The sequence below is a fragment of the Sander lucioperca genome, chromosome 17, assembly GCF_008315115.2.
Source record: "Sander lucioperca isolate FBNREF2018 chromosome 17, SLUC_FBN_1.2, whole genome shotgun sequence".
NCBI lineage: Eukaryota > Metazoa > Chordata > Actinopteri > Perciformes > Percidae > Sander > Sander lucioperca.
In genome coordinates this window covers 10878800-10902771 of record NC_050189.1, presented here as the reverse complement: position 1 = coordinate 10902771, position 23972 = coordinate 10878800, and the positions used below count along the sequence as shown (strand labels likewise).

Genomic DNA, 23972 nt, shown 5'->3' with positions numbered 1-23972 from the left:
CAAATCACAACATGTAAATAGCAACATGTTTGCGTTATTTTGTCACTTATTCGGAGCAGTCGGCTAGTTGGAACCAGTTACCTGCATGATCTGTGCTAGGCTAAGCTAATGCTGGGGGCGTCAGACAGTGTTACAGCACGCACGGAGATGAGAAGGGTATGTATCGACTTGTCTAACTCTGGGGGTTACGGTGAATAAGCTAAAGTCCCAATAAGTCGGCGTGTTCCTTTAAAATATAGAATGTTTTACTTTTACTCGACTGCAAATACTTAGAGAGTTATGATCAGAAATGAACTGCATCTGTATGAAAGAGCGTTTCAAAGTGAAACGCCCGCAGTTTAAATCCGTGTCCGTGATCACTTTTTGTCACCTCTTTAAACCACCTTGTTACCTCCCATCCTATGTGGGTAGTCTACCAGTTGGTTGCAAATCAGCACCCTCACCAGTTAACCCACACACTTGACCATCAAAAAAGGTCTAGTATGATGATATGATTGTGGGACTACTACTACTACTACTACTACTACCAATCCTAATAATAATCCTAATAATAATCCTAATAATAATGATTGTAATGCCAATTATGACATTCTTTGTGCATTATTTTTTTAGGTCTACTCCCCAGAATTACCCTACCTTCAACAAGGATGATGTATTGTTACATCACCCATAATAGAGTGAAGTTTACAAGCACAAAACCAGAAGAAGGCTTCATGAAAGTGGCTATATTTTAAGTCTTGTAAGCTTTAAACAAATAATAATTGTAAAGCAGAGCTTTTTGCTTGGTTTGGAGCACACATTTTTCATGGTTTGGTCAATTTGTTTACCCCCTTTATTTTTTGATTACATTTTTGTCATTTACTTTTCCCTTTTTGTGTTTGTTTTGTTTTAGTTTAACAGTTCAGATTCAGAGGACAGTTGTGTAGAAGTTGACACGTCATCAGCGAATGACCACACAGCTACCACTGCCAATCAGACCAACAACTCCTTGACTACAAGGGCTAGGGGAGCCCAACTTGCATCAACACAGCAGGTTTCTAGGTATCCTTTCACAAAGAGCGCCAGAGCGAACCAGACCTCTGCATCACAGCAAGGGTCTAGTGACACCATGACCAGACCGAACCAGCACATGGAAAAATGTTGCCACAGTTAACCAGATTCAATCAGCCAGCAATGACAACTATGCAACCTACCTTTCGATCATGGGTTCCATCTCAGATTTTTCTTCTGATGACGAGGAATTAAGCCAAGCTATCAAGGCCAGTTTCGAGATTCGTGTGTAAGTGACTGGGTAGTAGGACATTGTTAAATGAGTAGATGTTATGAGTTAACAACTTCAAGCTATTCTGCAGCAATTTAAGTAAATTAAGTTAGTATTTTTATACCAAAACACTGGAATGCGTTTACCATATCATATGATTATACATAAGGCAAAAGTATTGGATGGAATATTATTCATCCTGAGGAGACCCTTAATGCCCACAACATATTTCATCTGCCCAATATTTTAATATATTTTTTATTTAGTATTAGACTAGGAAAGGTCTTACGCTGTTGTTTAATGTCATGTTAATATAATTGTGCACCCTTTGTTTTAAACAATTTCTGTAAATGAGTTGACATACGCCATACTGTACATATAATTTATTATTATTTGGCAATGGACCTTCTCAATGAAACACTTTTTGGAATGTTTTTTGCCATAGGGTTGTAGAAATTAATCTACAAACACATGACGGTTTTTTGACTTGATGCACATCAACAGCAGGAAAGGGGGTTAAGGTTACATTAAATGCCATATCACAGGCTTCAGATAGGTCATAAACCATGAGAGTTGAGAAAAATCAACAACAACAAGCAAGCAAGCAAGTTAGCAAGTTAGGAACACATTCTGGTTCTGTAAAAATATGTACCATGGTTACGGTTCTTTTTTTCATTGTCGACATTTCAATTTTCCCACAGGCATATTGATGGAAACCATAAACTGGTGAGGTGGAGGATGGTCTTTCACGGATGTGTTGACGGCTTTAGTCGGACCATCATATACTTGCAGTGCCTCAATAACAACAGAGCATCAAGTGTATTGGAACTACTGTGTTTTGCACTGGTGTACAGAGCTTTGGCCTTCCTTAAGAATACGCTGTGACCATAGCATGGAGAACACAGCGGTGGCCCAGTATATGCTGGAGAGAAGAGGGTTAAACAGACGCAGTGTCATTACTGGCCACAGTGTCCACAATCAGAGGATAGAGCAGTTGTGGGCAGAGCTAATAGAGTTCTGTCATTTCACTTCAGTAAGCTGTTTGCCCTTCATGGAAAATGAGGGCATACTGCATTCTACAGATGAACTCCATTTGTATTGTCATCACTACATCTACTTTCCAAGAGTTCAGAGAGCGGCTGCAGAATTCCAAAATCATTGGAACAACCATGGATTATCTACACAGGGAGGACGAACCCTTCTACAACTGTGGCAGAGAGGGGTTCTTAACAGTGCTGGAGCTGGTAATTTGGCAATTGACAATTTGCGACTATTTGATTGGCCTTGGCCTTCACATATGCTGGGGGAATAGAGGAGGAAAAGCAAAGGCATTTTGGAAATCAATAGTCTCTGTCTCTCAGACACATCTCCAGTGTCCACGTTCACTTTTTTTTTTTTTACCACAGGAGATCTGCCCAGTGGTTGAGTCCCACTGCTGCAATAAACACATTCATCTGCATAAATTCAAATTAAATGACACATTTAAACATTAAAGACTATTATTCCTCAGACAATCCCCAGTCTCAGAAGTACTGCTGTGATACAAGATTAGAACAAGTTGAGTATGAAGAGAAGGAACTGAGACATAGACTAGCAGCAGTGAAGTTTTGCAGAGCTTTTTTTAGGTATACAGTATAGCAGGTGTTGCTCTCCAAATGAGCCTAGTGGCTTTGCTTTATTGCCTGCTTGTTAACCTTTTAGATGGCAATAAAAATGTTGTTCTGCTCATTGTTGTTGTGCCCTCTGATTTATAAGTTTGCTCTTCTGTATATTTATTTGCAGAGGCGAAGCAGGTGCACTTACTGTACAATCTGCTTGTCCTATAAGCAATCAAAAGGAGGTAACTGTCATCTTGTCATAGCAATAAATGCCGTGAGGTTGCTCAGCAGCAGTGCTTAATTTGTAAAGTGGGAGGTCCCGGAGCACAGAGCGGGGGTGGATCCGGCGATTCAAAACGGGGGTTGGAAGTAAATGAACAAAAAGAAAATTACACTGCCTACGTAGCTTCTCTGACTAAAAAAACCTAAACAACTCTGTGTGTACATCAGGGCAATGTTTATTTGTATTTCAGAACATGCACTGCATCGGTGCGAAATGTAAAATAAAAAATAAAAAATAGCCTACACTGCAACAATCGTTTTCACAAGCAGCAATTATCCATCGGACCAGTAAATTAACCAAAAAACCTGTGGTCTCCACATTCTCGATCGACAGTAACGGTTTTTGCTTTGGGATCCGACTGACCAGCATATTTGAAAAAGTTAAGCAAACTTTGTTGTCTTTTTGACATTTTTCCCCTGAGTGGAATGAGGCTATAACAGCAATCTCAACCAGCACAAGCGCTTGTGTCACTTGAAGTGCAGCGCCACGCTGCTGAAGTGCCTCCCCTCCCTCCATCCCTCTGCCCCCTCCGTATTACCCTGAAAATTCACCTCAAAACGCATAAAAAATGCAAACATAAGATTTTTTTGGAACTTCAATGGGGAATAAAGACTAACAAGACAGATAACACCATTGAACACTACACAAACAGTATTTTTTTTTTGTTTTCATTTAGGCGATTAATTTTTCATAGTGACACAGGAGGTGCCAGATCCAATAAAAAAGGTTCCGGATCCAACGTCGGAGGTGCCGGAACATGTTCCGGCGTGTTCCTGCTCAAATTAAGCCCTGCTCAGCAGTATATTTTGTGGATGATATTGTGAAAGATATATTATGCAAAAAGTATTTAGTGGTATTATGGGGCTAGTTTGGTTGTATTTGCACTGTCGATGGAGTGCTATGCAGCAGGTTAATTGAGAGAAAACTTCAAGATACTTTGTAAATGACACAATATGTAATGATTCTTAATTATTTATGAATTTATATATTGACCACTTTCTGAACGAGTGAAATCTGGTTAGGCCAAGTGGCATGGAACTAATACTACATGTTAATTACTTATTATATATAAATAAATCACTATTTTGATTATGGTGGATCATAGTGATTTGATCATAGTGAACGACCAAAGTAAAAAGTTGCTTGATTCTGCAGTTCCCCTCAGCTTTACGTCTCAGATGTTTGTGTCTTTCAGTTCATTGTTTGATTTTACGTTTGACTGTAACTTTGTAAAACATTGTAATTTCCCTTGCGGGATTAATAAAGTATAAATTATTAAATTATTAATGTTTTGGTTCATGACTCTCATCTTGTGTTGATCCAGATGCAGCGGGCAGCTGTTCTTCGCAAACAAGCTCTGATAAAGCCACTACTACCAGTATCAAACAGCTAACAGACAAATTTAGCAACTAGCTGTCGAACATAGCTAAGCATTAAACTGCTAAAGAATCAGTTATTTCCCTCAGAAGTCTGTCGAGACCAAAACAGAGCTAAAAGCATACACAAAGCATTAAGTAAATATAGAAGTACAGACCAGGGTAAAAAGAAGTATCTAGATTCACCTATTCAGCTGTTGGAAAGGCAGTGTATATATATATATATATATATATATATGTTGGTAGGGAAGGTGGGCCGTTAGCTACATGTACCTGAAATCCTTCTTCTTCATGTATAAGCCAATCAGGAACTGAGAATTTAGTACTATTTCCTTTTCAATCAAATTCTCTCACATAAGCAAGTATTCTCTCTTGCACATCCTGTTTTTCGCTTACATTTACACAGCAATTATGGTTCTTACATATAACTATTCTTATTCGCATAGACTATTAATCTTTCTTACTATCATTCTGTTTCACACATATTATTTGTCTCTCTGATGGTGCATATAAGAGGGTATTTTGTGTGTGTGAGAGAATTTTTTTGTGTGTATGAGAGAATAGCAATCTGTGTAAGAGAGTATGATAGTAAATAAAGGAAAGCTTGACTGTACATGTAAAAGGGTATGCCAGTTGATGTGCAAGAGTATAATGGTATATATGTGATAGTATAATGGTATATATATGAGAGTATAATGGTATATATGTGAGGTTATGGTGTTGTATGTGAGACCAAGTATGAATTATCTCCTATACGGCCTCTCATACTCATCTGTTGATCTTACACTTAAATAATTAATTAATTCTTAGAGTTATGATTTGTATATTTATGGTATTTGTTTATTTGTTTTATTATTATTGATATTTGATATTGTATTGCCATTATTGTTATTATTACTATTTTGCTTAATATTGGCTTAGCAACTTTTAAAAAATGTTTACTGTTAATTTTAACTATTGTAAGATTTGTATTTTGTCGCTTTGGACAAAAGTTATTGTAAGCTAATTACAATAACCATAACCATAACCCTTCCAAAAAGCTACAATAAAGCTGAGAGTATTATATGCCCTGGAAAAGAGCACCAATACAAGAGAAGCTAATTAAGCAATTCAAGGAACACTGATGCTTGTATCAACACTGATTTTATACATCACACAGAGTTTTCAGCTACCCAACAGGCCAACCGCTAGCATTTTCAATGTAAGCTTAAGCAGTTAGGTTACCTGCCAGCCACTAACTTTAATGTTACAGCCAAACTGCTTGTTGTCATTATGACGTGAGGCACACATAAAGGCCGTTTTACAGTCGCCGCAGCCAAGCTGGCACGTCCAGAGGCCGCGCACCACTCTATTTTGTTTCAGCAGAGCGCGACAAAGCGGAAACAGGAAGTGTGAACGAGCTCGAGGGTAACCAGATATCAGGACTCTCAGAGTGCCTGCAAGTCTCTCTTGTAAACTTACTGGGTTAAGATGAGTTCTTTTATGGCGAATGGCAGATCCATTTTTGCGACACGACTGAAGCGTGGTGTCGCGACGTAATACATCCATGGTTGATGCTCCACGCCCCTGACGGCAGCTGATTGGACAAATGCGTCACGTGGGTCTGGCTGCTCAAGAATTTCAAACCGACTGTCATGGCGGCTCAGACAGAATATGATCTCATATTTTACGGAAATAGTTCACCGAAGCGTGTTTCTGAAAACATTTTAAGCGAGAAATAGGCCGTAGAGTTGCTGAATCTGTCTTCATTTCAGATCGACAAAGGTCAGTTTGAAAGATTTTCGTCTACTTCTATTGGATAGTCGCGTCACGTTCAATAGATTCATTTGCATAAAGATGAGCATCGGCCAGCTTTTTTGACGCACAACATTTTTTCAAATGCAGCGCCGCCTTCCCGGGATGCTTTGTGGGCGCATTAAAGTCACCCATATGAATAAAGTGGAGCGCGGCGCGACAGAAGCGCCGTTACGGCGCTCCCATGATGTCACACTGGCGCTCGACAGGTCGGCTGCGCACACGCACACGCACACGCACACGCACACACACACACACACACACACACAGCCTCCCTCCCTTCCTGAGAGTCCCTGTTAATTTGCCTACTCCTAACCACGTCGTCAACTACTCTCTCTTCCATCTTTTCCTCACTCCCATGGCCCTGTCATGGTCACTCTGCTCCTCCTCAGCTTCTTCCCTGTCATGATGTTGTTTCTGCTTCTCTGTATAGCGAGCCACCTCTCCTCCTTCATCTACTTCAGGTAATGCTGATGTTGAAGCAGCTACTACAGCCCCGAACATGTCAGAAATTTTGAGGCATCCGCCTGTAGATTCTTAATCGTTCGTTTGTCCATTTTAACGTGGATGCTAAACTTCCAGCATAAGCATAACTATTACAGCTCATGTCTCAGGGCCGGGAGTGGGGAAGGGGGTTCCTGGATTTGATTAGGTCAGTTGCCAATAAAGACAATTAACCAATGGGCCGCTGTCAGTTCTTTATGGGCCGGCGCGGCCAAAAAAAAGAAAAGAAAAAAAAGGCCTATAAATTATATCGGCGATTCGGCCTAAAAGTGCGTCGGCCCAGCGGGAAAATGTCCGGTATGCCAGATGGCCAGTCCAGCCCTGCCTTGAAAGGTCAGGGGCAACGAGGTCAAAGTTTAAATAAGTTGAACTTTGATCTCAGCGGCAATTCTGAGCGGAGCACCAAGGGAAGCGCCCCGAGTTGTCTCCACCGCTCTCCCCATAGGAAAACAATGGCACACCCAGCGCAGAGCAGTTTTAACATGGATCATGTCTAGCAACCAGTGTAGTAGTCTACGTGATACGCAGGTATAGTATACCCACTAAGAAATCTCCTGGATTTCCATATACCCACCTAAAAATGTGCTATGATACGCAACTTTCACTTCAGATATTTGGGTTCACAAATACGGGGTTGAGTAATGTGACAGCAAACTACTGTTTGCTGTCACATGCAGAACATGCAGAGAGACGTAGGTCCCTGATGTTAAAGCCGCCTTACTGCATTATATTCCATTATATATTTGATATGTTTTGAATGTCATCTGTGTTTTCCTTCTCATAGGCTAAATAAAGATATTCCCACCATAACTTGGTGCATACAAGTGTGTCAGAATGCAGGAAATTAAGTCTTTGACGCTCAAAATAACCCTCACAAAGGCCCATTCTGAGCCAGGAAAAGAAAAGGGAAAAAAAAGGATATATATATATATATATATATATATATTTTGTGTATGTATATGTAGTACAGTATACCCACTACAATACATTAGACTACACCACTGGTAGCAACTTGTTCTGTACCTGCCAGGCAATAAGAAACTAGTATGTTTTGTATCTCGGTGCTAAAAAATGTAATGTTAACAGTTTGGTCTCATTAAAGTTGTGGATTAAACGGTTTCCACTGATCCACCTGCTGAATTGTAACTACCGTCTGAGTAGAAATCTTGTTCTCTCAGGAGACAAAGACTGAATAAACAGTCAGCAGAGCTGCTGCTGCTGTCAGTCTCAGTCCACACTAGAGGCAGATCCTTCCCCCACTCTCTGGTTGTGGTGGACTTCCTGTGTTTGGTGTCTCAGGTTCGGGCCGATCCCTCGCTGCTGTAAAGAGAACAAACACATCTGTTTCATTTCATTGAATTCATGTGAAGAAAAAAACTTTTCACTATAAGAGAAGGAAGTGTAAGGTTTGTGGAAGTCCACAGTACTTTTCTTCTCAGGTCCTTATTGATCTTAGTAGCTGCTGAATTTAACCTTTAAGAAAGTTCTCCCCTCCGCCCCGCAGCGTGTGGCTGGTCTGGCAAAGAGACTAACATACCAGTGACATTGAGACGGCATTCAAGGAAGTTGCCCCAACTATTATCTGTGTCCACATCACACTTGTACAGTCCCGAGTCTTCAGTCCTGAGTCTGGACACATGAAGTCTGAGTCGTCCTTCTCTGAGGACGTCTTTGTCCCACTGGACTCGTCCTGCAAACTGTTCATGCTGAAACTCTGGGACCTCAACTCCTTCATGGAGATGAATCAAGACTGAGGGCCTGAGGACAGTTTACAATTCACAATAGATTATAGAAGAGTTGAGTGGATGTTTGGTTAGCGTTGTGAACATCCACTCTGGTGTGATGTTGTGGTTCTCCTCTGCCTGATTTGGGTCAGAAGGTGGCTGAGAGATGTGTGTGAGTTACGTCCTGCATTTGAATGCTGTTTAATTTACTGTACAGGCAATGTTTATATACCGGTATAACTATTAAGTAGGCTATTAAATTAATTACTTACAGCTAGGTGCAAAGACCTATGCGTATTATATAGCAGGCATACACATGTCCAAGCACTGGCTGGCAATCTGCCATGTCTTGTACTGTTTGGCTGAAGAGCCCCATCCACTCCGGATCCACTACAGGACGTGTAGGAGACTCTTGACTTGAGTTATGGCTCAAATTGTGCCGCTATAGACCTTTTTCACGGCAGACATGTTGACATGTCATAGTAGGAAAAGCACAGGTGTATTCAAAACCATTAATGATGGCTGCATTCCACTTAGGAGAGGTCCTGGTATTGTTGATGCTGACTCACTGAAATAGCTTACTGGGACACTTGATGGAATTGAGCCATCGTTAAGGTTATCAATTTCAGCTGTGCTTTTTCTACTATGACAAGTCAAAATGTCTGCTGTGAAAAAGGTCCATTCAGTTTGACCTTATCCACCCATATTAATACTGCCCTTCTGTGAGCTGTCCCTTTTATGGTCTTTTTTGTGTGGACATAAATAGGTTAAACCACTCTGGTAATGTCTAGTCAGCTGACTGGCTATTGTCAGAAGCTTCAACAACTGCAGTGTCCTTGAAATGTCTGCCCCCACAACACCAGGTGTCTTCTGACCTTTCTTCCTTCTCAGGACTTTGACACATATCTAAGGTATTAAAAGAAACCATAAAAATAAACAGAGTTGTACAGGATGAGTAGATAATACAAGATAATACACTTTGAATTGCACTGTTGCTGAGATGTGCTATATAAATAAAACTGCCTTGACTTAAAAATAATACATCTCTTTTGTTTTTTTCCCCTTAGAGGGAAACAACTAGGAGCCACCACATATTTTAATTAATTAGCTAATTGTGTCAGTTAAGACTGGGTTATTAAAAGGTCACTTGTTTGAATGCAGTAATTATTTCCATAATCATCATGTTTGGGGAGCATAAATTATAACGAAAACAAAATAGTAGCTTTGATCATTTTTTCTTTCAAAGTAGTCTAAATAGCATGGCTCTGACATCTGACCAAGTGAGGTGAACTCTGGAAGGGGGAGTGCTTTGCTGTGAGACATCAATCAGCTGTGTGCTCACTGCAACCACCTTGGAGGGCAAACAGTCATCTGAACATCAAATAATCTTAAACATTTGATGAAAAACAGGACTAAGAAGCATTGTAGGAGCCCATACCTGAAAGATTTGAATCATTGTTTGAAACTGTGTGTGTGTGTGTGAGATTTTATTACACAAAACATTTAGTGAACATTCTATTCAATGAAGTCTTACAAGAGATGCATGATATATTTTCACTGTACAGTACCTTACACTTGATATGCCCTAACTATTTCACTACTTCGTTTCTCTGCTGTCTAACACGCAGTACATTATCTTGTGTAAATTGTACATTTGTGTGAAAATTACATTTTGAAAATTCTTTTTGGGCATTTTGATCATTCCCAGAACAGACAAATATATTTGTATATATTTTTACTGCTTAATCCTAATCATTCTATAATGTAGACTGAATCTCCTTTAAAAAGACATCTCAGAGCCTGAATGAATTGAAATTACATTTCAGGAGACATTGACATTTCTGTAAAATCATGTTAAGTTAGTTTAGAAAAGGCAATAATAAATGTGCAATTGTTTTTTTTTAAAGATTATTTTTTGGGGGCTTTTCCCTTTAATATACAGTGACAGTGGATAGACTGGAAAGGGGGAGAGAGATGGGGGATGACACGCAGCAAAGGGCAACAGGTTGGATTTGAACCCCCGCCGCTGCAGCTACTCTGCCAATATGGGGCGAACGCTCTTATTGGGTGAGCTATAGGCCGCCCATAAATGTGCAATTGTAAAAATATAATTACATTTAATAAAAATGTTGCTTACTTAGTAAATAAAAATATTACATAGTAAGTCATATCTGGGTATGTTTACTAATAATCCCCATAATAATCCAATTCATATGACTAAAAAGAGGCAAGTGTAAGAAGTAATTTTTTGTTCTTTTGTCTTGCATTTTCAGTAAAGATTGCCAAAAGCTTGGAAAACTAAGCCCAACATCACATCATGTCAAAACAAGTACCAAAACCACTGTTGCTCTAATCTATATGAAAAATAATCTCATTTTGTCATCTCACCTCCACACTGATCTCATGAAGTGGCGTATGTATGACATGCCAATTCGTATGCCATTGGCGTGTTATCAAGACGCATACTCTCCATTGACTTACATTACCTTGTGATTGCGTGTCAATTGATGCTGTAGCGAGTAGTATGAAAGGACGAAAATCTGCGTAGGGAGGTTGGTTGGAGTGGGGGATGGGTAAAACACAGGACTTTCACCCAGGAGACCGGGGATTGTGTCCCACGTGTCACGTTTCCTCAACTCAACCGTTGCTTTCTTCTTTACCTAAACCCAACCGGTTATTCTATTGAATAAACCCAACCTGCGTGTCATGTTTCCTAAACTCAACCGTCGCCTTCTCGTGATAACACGCCAAGTGGCGTGTATGTTTACGTCCGCTGTATACAGCATAGACATACACGCGGATAGCTCAAAATGCGTACAGATAACACGCCACTTGGCTTAAGAAAGTGGGCGTGTATGTTTACGCGAAGTCACAATGTCATGTTGTCACCTCAGCGGAAGCAGGTTTATTAGGAGTCAAGAAATTACCAAACAAGCGCAAGCACAAAATAATTTAAGACCATAATGTCAACATTCATCTACCTTTGATGCATTTGCTGTCTGTCAGATAACAAACTTTAAATTCCTCATATAAATTTAAAATCCCACAACATAGTCTCAAATTAAAGAATGTTAATCAAATCAATTATCAATCATTAAATATCTTAAAGGTAATCTTCATCTTAAGATGTGTCAACACCACCATTTCCTATTATAATCTTTAAAAATTTTGTGTACATGTGAATGTTTTAAAAGAACTCAAAAGCTGCTTACTTAGGGTAGGGATTCTCCCAAAAATAGAACCAGCTAACAATGTGTCAAGACTCAGCTGTCACCCTTCCCATAATTGGCATGTAAGTCTGCTTCAACCTTTGCTTTGTTAGCACACCAGACTGAATATAAAGGGTCCATGTGGGTGCCTTAGACAGTGTGGTGGAAGACCAGTGAAGTTCCAGGTTGTGGTGAGGTGGTCTACTTCTATGCATTGTACCATTTAGATGCTTTTCTTATTTTGGAAATTAGTTTACAAAATATAATGTAAGAATGACTGTATGTATTCAATGCACTCTGTGCATCTTTGACACAAGATGACATTTATATATATATACATTTATATATATATATATATATATATATATATATATATATATATATATATATATATATATTGTTTTTTTTTTACTTATCTCTACAATGTATTATGTGTCAACAAAGTTTTCAATTAATTTGAGGTTGTTTCCTGCACTGACTAACCCATGATGTTTTCAATAGGATTGTGGAGTGCAACATTCTTTTTACAAGGGGAAAGGATAAGGTATGTACAACTTTTATTTAAAAGCTACATTGTGTAAGAGTCTTCCATCTAGCAGTGAATTTGTATTTGACAACCAACTGAATATTACTTAACGAAGAGAAACTGAGCATGAATCTCTCTCCCTGGATGGAGAGACATACAACAGATGTGTGTAAATTATAGCACAACTTAATGAAATTACAGCATAGACAATCTGTCTGAAGGTCTGAAAGGCTTTAACTAAGCTAAGGTCTCTTGTAATAAGGTCAAAAATATTTTGGTATTGATATATTGTTGATGTTTAGTACAACACCAGGCATTTAGGAACTGTTCAATGATATGAACAGAAACCATCATTCTAAGATTGCTATTGTTTGACTTACTGACTTGTAATGGTGCCCAGAACTGATAGGTATATGTTAATTATTTCATTGGACTCTATAATTCTGGGCTTTCCAGTCATATGGCTAGAATACATTAGTTTTAATGTCTAAATATAAAATTATATATATAGATTACTCTTATTTGTAATTACTTCACAGAAGTAAACCGCCACCATGAGTACGGACTCAGAGATGGCCATTTATGGCAAAGCTGCCATTTACCTTCGTAAGCCAGAAAGGGAGAGAATTGAGGCTCAAAGTGCACCATTTGATGCCAAGAGTGCCTGCTACGTGGCTGATGTCAAGGAGCTGTACTTGAAGGCAAAAATCCTCAAGAAAGATGGTGGCAAAGTCACCGTCGAAGTCCTGGACACTAAGGAGGTTAGTATCATGAAGTCAGAGTCAACTGGGAATTCAATATGATTAGTTCTCATTGTGTCTGATGTCTTGTTGCAGGAGAAGACAGTGAAAGAAGCTGAAATCTTTCCAATGAACCCTCCCAAGTATGACAAGATTGAGGACATGGCCATGATGACCCATCTCAATGAAGCCTCTGTGCTGTATAACCTCAAAGAGCGTTATGCAGCATGGATGATCTACGTAAGATAATCTGCCTAAAGAGAAAAGAACTATTGTGAATTGCTAAACTTGTAGGAAACATGGAGTTAACTGTTAAATCTCTATGATCACTTTCAGACCTACTCTGGGTTGTTCTGTGCCACCGTGAACCCCTACAAGTGGCTCCCAGTGTACGATGCTGAATGTGTAAGTGCCTATAGAGGCAAGAAGCGTATGGAGGCTCCACCCCACATCTTCTCTGTCTCTGACAACGCTTTTCAGTTCATGCTTACTGGTAAGTCATTACCCAAACAAAGTAGAATTTATCAGTATAAAGGGGTTTATGTTGCAGTAAAACATAGTACATTATTTTTTTTTTTTTATTTACAGATAGGGAGAATCAGTCTATCTTGATCACGTAAGTTTGTTACATTTACATTTGTTGACTTTGTTTAACATAGTCAAATATCTTGATCAAATTCTTAAAAGTCTATGTCTATACCTAGTGGAGAATCTGGTGCTGGAAAGACTGTGAACACCAAGCGTGTCATCCAGTACTTTGCAACAATCTCAGTTGGTGGACCAAAGAAAGACGAGTCAAAGGTATCTTACTGTGTGATTACAACTCAGGGTTCTTCCTCTATAGAATATTTTTCAAGGGGGAAAAATAGTCATTTTCTGACTGTAATTCTAAACCTGGATTATAGGGGTCACTGGAGGATCAGATTATTGCTGCCAATCCCCTGCTGGAGGCCTATGGTAACGCCAAAACTATTAGGAATGACAACTCTTCTCGTTTTGTGAGTATGGAACAATTACTACACATGAAAGAGGTCTTGTTACAGATTGCCAATGTGGAGGGACATTAAGAATCCTTTGTTCCAAACAGGGTAAATTCATCAGAATCCATTTCGGCACAACTGGCAAACTGGCTAGTGCTGATATTGAGACATGTAAGTAATAATACTCATAGTACATACAAACGACTGGAATTGAGAATTGGTCAGACTGTAATTTATGAACAATATTTGTAGATCTGCTGGAGAAGTCAAGAGTGACATACCAGCTTTCTGATGAAAGAGGCTACCACATCTTCTTCCAGATGATGACCGGCCACATCCCCGAGATTCTTGGTAAGAAGATTGAGAGGATGCACATTGTTTAACCTGTTTTCATATGAAACCAATGTTCTGACGCGTTCACCCTTTTTTTGATCTCCAGATATGGCACTCCTCACAACCAACCCCTATGACTTCCCCATGTGTAGCATGGGTCAGATTGCTGTGGCCAGCATTGATGACAAAGCTGAGCTTGAAGCAACTGATGTGAGTGATTTTTACTTTCAAATATTTAAATATATCCACATCAAAACTGCTCTTTTAAGTGCATTTTTCTAAAGTGATTATGTTTGTGTGGACCTCTTTTGAACTCAGAATGCCATTGATATCCTGGGCTTCACTGGTGAAGAGAAGGTGAGCATCTACAGGATGACTGGTGCTGTGATCCACCATGGTAACTTGAAGTTTAAACAGAAGCAGCGTGAGGAGCAGGCTGAGCCTGATGGCACAGAGGGTGAGTATTTAATGCCAGCTCAGAGTGAATAGCTTGGGAAAAAAACAGTAATACAGTTCTTAATCACCAACATGACATCATGACTTCGCGTAAACATACACGCCCACTTTCTTAAGCCAAGTGACGTGTTATCTGTACGCATTTTGAGCTATCCGTGTGTATGTCTACGCTGTATACAGCGGACGGCAATGTTTAAACAAGAGGCTACGTGTTATCGCGAGGCTACGGTTGGGTTTATGAAACGGCACACGTGGGTTGGGTTGAGGAAAAGAAGAACCAGTTGGGTTTAAAGAAGAAAGCTACGGTTGGGTTTAGGAAACGTGACACGCGGGTTGGGTTTAGGAAAAGTACAATTGGTTTGGTTTAGAAAAGAAGATGGGGTTGTGTTTAGGAAAACAACAAACGTGGAAAGGAAACATCACACGCGGGCCAAAATCCCCGCTCTCCTGGGTGAAAGTCCTGTGTGTTACCATCCTCCATCCCGACCAACCTCCCTATGCAGATTTTCACCCTTTCATATTACCCGCTTCAATTCACACACAATTGCAAGGTAGTGTAAGTCAATGGAGGCCAAAGCGTTGATAAATACGCTAAAGAGCAAGTATGCGCCTTGATAACACGCCAATAATGGCATACGAATTGGCGTGTCATACGCCACTTCATGAGATCAGTCTGTAATCACACTAGTTTCTGTTTATATCATGATGGAAATCTCTGAACTATTTTCAGAGGCTGACAAGGTTGCTTACTTGCTGGGTCTGAACTCCGCTGACATGCTCAAGGCTCTGTGCTATCCCAGAGTGAAGGTCGGAAATGAGTATGTCACCAAGGGACAGACTGTACCTCAGGTAATTGAGATAAACTGGTATCACTTCTGTTTAATTTACATGTAGGATAGTACATGTGTATTTATATTTTGACATATTTGTTTTATTATTTTGGATTATTTTGTGTCATTTATTTCATTTCAGTCATTCAAAAATTACCAGTATTCCACCGTTTTACAAGATGGTTGATGGTTGATTTTAAACAACTCACATCCTTGTTTTTATTCAGGTGATGAACGCAGTGCCTGCCCTGGCCAAGTCTATTTATGAGAGGATGTTCTTGTGGATGGTCCTCCGTATCAACCAGAGTTTGGAAACTAAACAAGCTAGACAGTTCTACATTGGTGTCCTGGATATCGCTGGCTTTGAAATCTTTGACGTAAGCTTCATTTCAAACAATTCAGAGGCTGATACTTTTCATGACAGAATCATTCTTATTGCCCTGCGAGAGATTATACTAATTATTTGTCCTATCACAGTTCAACACCTTGGAACAGTTGTGCATCAACTTCACCAATGAGAAACTGCAACAGTTCTTTAACCACACTATGTTTGTCCTGGAGCAAGAGGAGTACAAGAAGGAGGGTATTATCTGGGATTTCATTGACTTTGGCATGGACTTGGCTGCTTGCATTGAGCTGATTGAAAAGGTAATCACTTAATTTGGTAATTATATCTAATTGTTCTTAATTTGACTTAATGTATCACTTAATGACATACTTCTTCACACTTTTTCCAAGCCCATGGGAATCTTCTCCATCCTCGAAGAGGAGTGCATGTTCCCCAAGGCCACAGACACATCCTTCAAGAACAAGCTGTATGACCAGCATCTTGGCAAAAGCAAAGCATTTGAAAAGCCTAAGCCCGCCAAAGGCAAGATTGAGGCCCACTTCTCCCTGGTGCACTACGCCGGTACCGTGGACTACAATATCGCTGGCTGGCTGGACAAGAACAAGGATCCACTGAATGAGTCGGTCGTTCAGCTGTACCAGAAATCCCCAGTGAAACTGCTGACTGTTCTGTATCCTACCGTCGTTGAGGGTATGATAGTAACTACAGTAAACTAAAACACATTATAAGGTTATACTGTATATTTTTTAACTAACTGTAGCATGTGCTCATGTAAATGATGATGTCACATTCTAACATAACATGTATATTTAAAAACATTTACAGAAACTGGTGGTGGAAAGAAGGGTAGCAAGAAGAAGGGTGGTTCTATGCAGACTGTGTCTTCACAGTTTAGGGTAAGGTTTAACATTGCAAACTTATCTCATGTACAGTATCTCAATGTATGCTCAAACTCAGTTATGTGCATGATATAACTCACCATTCTGGATCTACAGGAGAACCTGGGCAAGCTGATGACTAACTTGAGGAGCACCCATCCTCACTTTGTGCGTTGCCTGATTCCCAATGAGTCAAAGACTCCAGGTACATAGAAAACTTCATCTCAAGAGATTCTTTGAGGACTGATTTGTTTTGTTGGTATGGTTTACTTAATTTTAGAGCCTAACTATTTATTCAAGGAAGTAATTATTAAGAAATTTATTTTTTTCAGGTCTGATGGAGAACTTCCTGGTCATCCACCAGCTCAGGTGTAACGGTGTGCTGGAGGGTATCAGAATCTGCAGAAAAGGTTTCCCCAGCAGAATTCTCTATGCTGACTTCAAGCAGAGGTAGCAATGGATATTTAAATAACTTTGATAGATAATTAAAAGAAAATGCTCACACTGACCATTAACTCTCATAAAAAGGTACAAGGTGCTGAATGCCAGTGTCATCCCTGAGGGCCACTTCATTGACAACAAGAAGGCTTCAGAGAAGCTGCTTGGGTCAATTGATGTTAATCATGATGAGTACAAATTCGGACACACCAAGGTAAGCCCCTTGATTACATTAATATACTTTAGTGGTACTTTCCAATGATGGTCAGTGCATTTTGTCTGTTAAACAAAAAGAGTATCTTAAAAAAATATTACACAATTGTATGTATTGTAATGGGAAATTAGGCCACTGAACGAGTAAAGGATAAAAATAGAGAAATTGCGCCACCATGTGGCCATTGATGAAGCAGGTTACATTTTGTCTTGTGCACCATTGTGGATTGAAAACAAAAAAGCACAGCTGCCATCAGCCATTTAGAATAATTGTGTTTCACTGTCTACGATATTTTGCTACATATCCTGATCCTGATGAAGATAAAAAAAAGAAAATTCTTAATAATATAAGATATTCATACGATTGTGTGGGGTACATGCTTGCTCTCTGAGTCATTTCTGGTTTAATGTTTAGAACAGTTCATAGTGCAGACATGAAGTCAATTTCAATTTTCTCTTTGATCAGGTGTTCTTCAAGGCCGGTCTGCTGGGTGTCCTAGAGGAGATGAGAGATGAAAAACTGGCATCTCTGGTCACCATGACTCAGGCTTTGTGCCGTGGTTTCCTCATGAGAACAGAGTTTGTGAAGATGACAGAGAGGAGGCATGTTGAAAACAACAATTTTGAGTGCACAGCCATGGAATGAATAATGAGGAATAACTTTGTCCCTAACAGCAACTTCTTTTCAACAGGGATGCTGTATATACCATCCAGTACAATGTCCGCTCATTCATGAATGTCAAACACTGGCCATGGATGAAGGTGTACTACAAGATCAAGCCTCTGCTGAAGAGTGCTGAAACTGAGAAGGAGCTGGCAGCTATGAAGGAGAACTATGATAAGATGAAAACTGACTTGGCTGCTGCCCTGGCCAAGAAGAAGGAACTGGAGGAGAAGATGGTGTCCCTTCTGCAGGAGAAGAATGATCTGCAGCTGCAAGTAGCATCTGTAAGTACACACAAACGGACAGTTCTGCTTTTTCATGTTTTTTAATGTTAAAGTGCTAACGTCTATTTTTGGAAAATTAACTAGGAATCAGAGAATCTGAATGATGCTGAAGAGAGATGTGAGGGACTTATCAAGAGTAAGATTCAGCTCGAGGCCAAACTCAAAGAGACAACCGAGAGACTGGAGGATGAAGAGGAAATCAATGCTGAGCTCACTGCCAAGAAGAGAAAGCTGGAGGATGAATGCTCTGAGCTCAAGAAGGATATTGATGACCTGGAGCTTACCTTGGCCAAAGTGGAAAAAGAGAAACATGCCACAGAGAACAAGGTTGGTAAATAATAATCTGTCCAGCAGATCAAGTAAGATTATAATGTTGACCGTTTAAAGACAAGATTTTTCTTGCACACTTAGGTTAAGAACCTGACTGAGGAGATGGCCTCTCAAGATGAGAGCATTGCTAAGCTGACCAAGGAAAAGAAAGCCCTTCAGGAGGCTCATCAGCAGACTCTTGATGACCTGCAGGCAGAGGAAGACAAAGTCAACACTCTGACCAAGGCCAAGACCAAGCTTGAGCAGCAAGTGGATGATGTAAGTTTACAAAGTCTCTTGGATTGGCAAAGCAAGAGTATTCTTCTTAAATGTGATGGTTAAAAACTCATCTTATTTCTTAGCTTGAGGGTTCTCTGGAGCAAGAGAAGAAGCTCCGTATGGACCTTGAGAGAGCCAAGAGAAAGCTCGAGGGTGATCTGAAACTGGCCCAGGAATCCATAATGGATCTTGAGAATGACAAGCAGCAGTCTGATGAGAAGATCAAAAAGTAATTTTTGTCATTTTTGAATTTCTACAACCATTCTTTTAAAAATTGTGGTCAACTGCATGAACTCTATGTACTTTATCTATAATTCTCACAGGAAGGACTTTGAAATCAGTCAGCTCCTTAGCAAGATTGAAGATGAGCAGTCACTGGGTGCTCAGCTTCAGAAGAAGATCAAGGAGCTCCAGGTGACATATCACATTACACGGAACAGTTCTGCATCGTGTTCCCAACTTTGTGTATTAAAAGTGAAAGTTTACTGAAAGACATCACATCTATATTCAACAGGCTCGTATTGAGGAACTGGAGGAGGAGATTGAGGCTGAGCGTGCTGCTCGTGCCAAGGTTGAGAAGCAGAGAGCTGACCTCTCCAGGGAACTTGAGGAGATCAGTGAGAGGCTGGAGGAGGCCGGCGGTGCCACTGCTGCTCAGATTGAGATGAACAAGAAGCGTGAAGCCGAGTTCCAGAAGCTCCGTCGTGATCTTGAGGAGTCCACTCTGCAGCATGAAGCCACCGCTGCTACTCTTCGCAAGAAGCAGGCCGACAGCGTTGCTGAGCTGGGAGAGCAGATCGACAACCTCCAGCGTGTAAAGCAGAAGCTTGAGAAGGAAAAGAGTGAATACAAGATGGAGATTGATGACCTCTCCAGCAACATGGAGGCTGTTGCTAAAGCAAAGGTACACAATGCGTTACATGCTATTTTATTAACTAAATAAGTATAGTAAATAATGTAATTAATATTATGAATAAAATCTGATCACTGATCTCATCTCTTATTTACTCATTAGGGAAATCTTGAAAAGTTGTGCCGTACTCTAGAGGACCAACTCAGCGAACTGAAGACCAAGAATGATGAAAATGTCCGTCAAATCAATGACTCAAATGGACAGAAAGCACGTCTCCTGACAGAAAATGGTATCTAAAAGTTTTAAACTGAATGATCTGCTGTGTATATTATTAAGAAACATGACAAAAACTAAAGTATTATGACATTTTTCACACAAGGTGAGTTCAGCCGTCAAATTGAAGAGAAAGAAGCTCTTGTCTCCCAGCTGGCCAGAGGCAAACAGGCATTCACACAGCAGATTGAGGAGCTGAAGAGACAGATTGAAGAGGAGGTTAAGGTAAGAAACCATTAAGTGAGTGTGTCTTGGTATTATTAGTTTGGGATTAAGGGATTTTGTAAATTCAATCATATTTCTTACACCAGGCCAAGAATGCTCTTGCCCATGGACTGCAATCAGCCCGCCATGACTGTGATCTGCTGAGGGAGCAGTTTGAGGAGGAGCAGGAGGCCAAGGCTGAGCTGCAGCGTGGAATGTCCAAGGCCAACAGTGAGGTGGCTCAGTGGAGAACTAAGTATGAAACTGATGCTATCCAGCGCACTGAGGAGCTTGAGGAGTCCAAGTGAGTAACATTCAAACAATTCAATGGCCAGTTCAGAAGTGTAGCATTTTAGCATAACTCAAATACAGTACTTGCATTTAAAAATCTTGCATCTAGGTTCTGAGACTATGTAATAATTTGTATTTCATTCATGAAAAAAAATCTTTCAGTTACAGTTTCAGTGGAAAACAAATGTTATCTTTTTCAAACAGGAAAAAGCTGGCTCAGCGTCTTCAGGAGGCTGAGGAGCAGATTGAGGCAGTGAACTCCAAGTGTGCTTCTCTTGAGAAAACCAAACAGAGGCTCCAGAGTGAGGTGGAGGACCTCATGATTGATGTGGAGAGGGCCAATGGGCTGGCTGCCAACCTGGACAAGAAGCAGAGGAACTTTGACAAGGTAGCATTGTTTACTTTGTGTGGCCAAGCCATACAAACAATTAAATATATATATTTATTTTCCCTATATTTCTACACAACCAACTGAACTGTATTAATTATGTTATTCAGGTGTTGGCAGAGTGGAAACAGAAGTACGAGGAGGGTCAGGCTGAGCTCGAGGGAGCACAGAAGGAGGCTCGTTCTCTCAGCACTGAGCTGTTCAAGATGAAGAACTCTTATGAGGAATCTCTGGATCAGCTGGAGACCATGAAGCGGGAAAACAAGAACCTGCAACGTCAGTTCTACTTTATGTAACAGCTACATTGTATTCAATTGTGTTAGAATAAAGTGTTTTTATTTTACATTGTAAGGCTTAACAATATAAAACCCATGTATCTCTCTGCAGAGGAGATCTCAGATCTGACTGAACAGATTGGTGAGACTGGCAAGAGCATCCATGAGCTGGAGAAGTCCAAGAAGCAGGTGGAGACCGAGAAGGCTGAGATCCAGACGGCTCTTGAAGAGGCTGAGGTACTTTTTTTCTCGAGGAAATCTTCTGAAGAAAAATGTTAATCATAGACAAATATACAAAAAAAGGTTTAAAGGCAAAGATTAATATTTAATTCTTTGATATCATTAGGGAACTCTGGAACACGAAGAGTCTAAGATCCTGCGTGTCCAGCTGGAGCTCAACCAGATTAAGGGTGAGGTGGACAGGAAGCTGGCAGAGAAAGATGAGGAGATGGAGCAGATCAAGAGGAACAGCCAGAGGGTGATTGACTCCATGCAGAGCACTCTGGATTCTGAGGTCAGGAGCAGAAACGATGCCCTGAGAATCAAGAAGAAGATGGAGGGAGACCTGAATGAGATGGAGATTCAGCTGAGCCACGCCAATCGCCAGGCTGCTGAGTCCCAGAAGCAGCTGAGGAATGTGCAGGCGCAGCTGAAGGTATTGTTAGACAAAGAGTTGTTGCATGGACTATGGTCAGTGCAGGTACATTTTGGCATTCATGTGAATATTTTCCTGGTGTTTTATCACTAGGATGCACAACTGCACCTTGATGATGCTGTCAGAGCACAGGAAGACTTCAAGGAACAAGCTGCTATGGTGGATCGCAGGAACGGTCTGATGGTAGCTGAAATCGAGGAACTTAGAGCTGCTCTGGAACAGACAGAGAGAAGTCGCAAAATTGCTGAGCAGGAGCTGGTGGATGCCAGTGAGCGTGTTGGACTTCTGCACTCTCAGGTGAACAAGCCCAATCATTTCTTCAATAATTCAAAAATCTAATGACAATTACATAACGTGAAAATCAGGCATGTAATGACTAAAGTGCCTTTTTTTTGTCTTTTAGAACACAAGCCTTCTGAACTCCAAGAAGAAGCTCGAGTCTGACCTGGTCCAGGTCCAGAGTGAAGTGGATGACACTGTTCAGGAAGCAAGAAATGCAGAGGAGAAGGCCAAGAAGGCCATCACTGATGTAGGTTTACATTTCATTTGTTCTTCCTTTCACTCCAATATGTTCAAGATATTTCTCATTAACATTGTATGCTGTCTCTTCTAGGCTGCTATGATGGCTGAGGAGCTGAAGAAGGAGCAGGATACCAGCGCTCACCTGGAGAGGATGAAGAAGAACCTGGAGGTCGCTGTTAAGGACCTGCAGCACCGCCTGGATGAGGCTGAGAACCTGGCCATGAAGGGTGGCAAGAAGCAGCTCCAGAAACTTGAGTCCAGGGTATGAAAGTCACGTTAAGAATTTGCACAACTGAAGCAAGACTTTTGGAAAAGAAAGACGGATACTTATTGTCTTGTTTTTGAAGGTGCGTGAACTGGAGGCAGAGGTTGAGGCTGAGCAGAGACGCGGAGCAGATGCCATTAAGGGTGTCCGCAAATATGAGAGGAGGGTGAAGGAGCTCACCTATCAGGTACAGTCACTTTGATAGCTACCATGTACAGTACAACAATGATCTAATATATTTACCATTAAAAATACACATGCAAATCTATATTGCCTATTACAGACTGAGGAGGACAAGAAAAACGTTGGCAGGCTGCAGGATCTGGTTGACAAATTGCAGCTGAAGGTCAAGGCCTACAAGAGGCAGGCTGAGGAGGCGGTAAGGACAAAACATACATTTTCAACACTGAAAGTTTGACAATATATCAAAATTATTTTAATGCACGGTAGTGCTATGGATCTTTTTGAACATTTTTTTCTGTGTCTTGTATTTCAGGAGGAGCAGGCCAACACTCATCTGTCCAAGTGCAGGAAGGTTCAGCATGAGCTGGAGGAGGCTGAGGAGCGCGCTGACATCGCAGAGTCCCAGGTCAACAAGCTGAGGGCAAAGAGCCGTGACTCTGGCAAGGTAAATACATACCTCAGTTTAGTGAAAAATAACCAACAAAGCAATTATTTTTTGATGTATATCTGTCGATATGTTAGAGCAGATTATTTACAATACTATATTCACCTTAAAGCATTAGGTTTAAATACTATAAAATTAACAGATCACAATTATTGTCCCCTTGTCGCTTATTCAAACTCACACAAACCATTTCTGTATTTTTTACAGGGAAAAGAAGCAGCAGAGTAAAACACAAGAGAGTTTCGCTGTGTTGAATCATATAATATGAAATAATTCATGCCGAAATAATAAAGATTAAACTGTTATTAAATTCTGTCTGTAATACTTTCATCTCTTTGCTTCTCTCAAAAGGTAATTGTGAGATTTGAATAACACTTTTTTTGAGACATGAAAAACGTTAAAACATCCTTAACATTTGAGGTGATTTTTTGATTTGATTTATTTTGGATTTGACAGACAACATAATCCAAAGGATAACATGTTAAAGTGTGTACACTTATTTCCAACATGGTCCTTGGTGTTAGAACATTTAACACATGACAAAGAGCTATTGCAGGACAAAGACAATAACATTTAACACAAATCATCCA

General features: G+C 40.3%; 2 protein-coding genes across 2 annotated transcripts in view; one reads left to right on the top strand and one right to left on the bottom strand.

Annotated features, from left to right (window-relative positions):
- Positions 1–23972, bottom strand: part of LOC118493511 — a 124759-nt gene that overhangs the window by 83530 nt on the left and 17257 nt on the right. The window lies entirely within an intron of this gene.
- On the top strand, positions 114–23690 carry LOC116053103 (myosin heavy chain, fast skeletal muscle-like). Its single transcript, XM_035993600.1, has 40 exons — positions 114–127; positions 12818–13036; positions 13112–13255; positions 13352–13508; positions 13604–13631; positions 13720–13828; positions 13921–14013; positions 14103–14166; positions 14248–14346; positions 14435–14538; positions 14647–14785; positions 15515–15633; positions 15842–15991; positions 16092–16262; positions 16353–16653; positions 16789–16859; positions 16959–17046; positions 17174–17291; positions 17370–17493; positions 17959–18095; positions 18185–18440; positions 18525–18767; positions 18852–19028; positions 19112–19257; positions 19352–19442; positions 19543–19932; positions 20044–20170; positions 20261–20379; positions 20466–20662; positions 20854–21037; positions 21148–21313; positions 21425–21549; positions 21659–21967; positions 22061–22264; positions 22371–22496; positions 22581–22751; positions 22837–22941; positions 23038–23133; positions 23251–23382; positions 23590–23690. The coding sequence occupies exons 2-40, from the start codon at positions 12830–12832 to the stop codon at positions 23608–23610; spliced, it is 5808 nt and encodes a 1935-aa protein (XP_035849493.1). The 5' UTR covers positions 114–127; positions 12818–12829; the 3' UTR covers positions 23611–23690.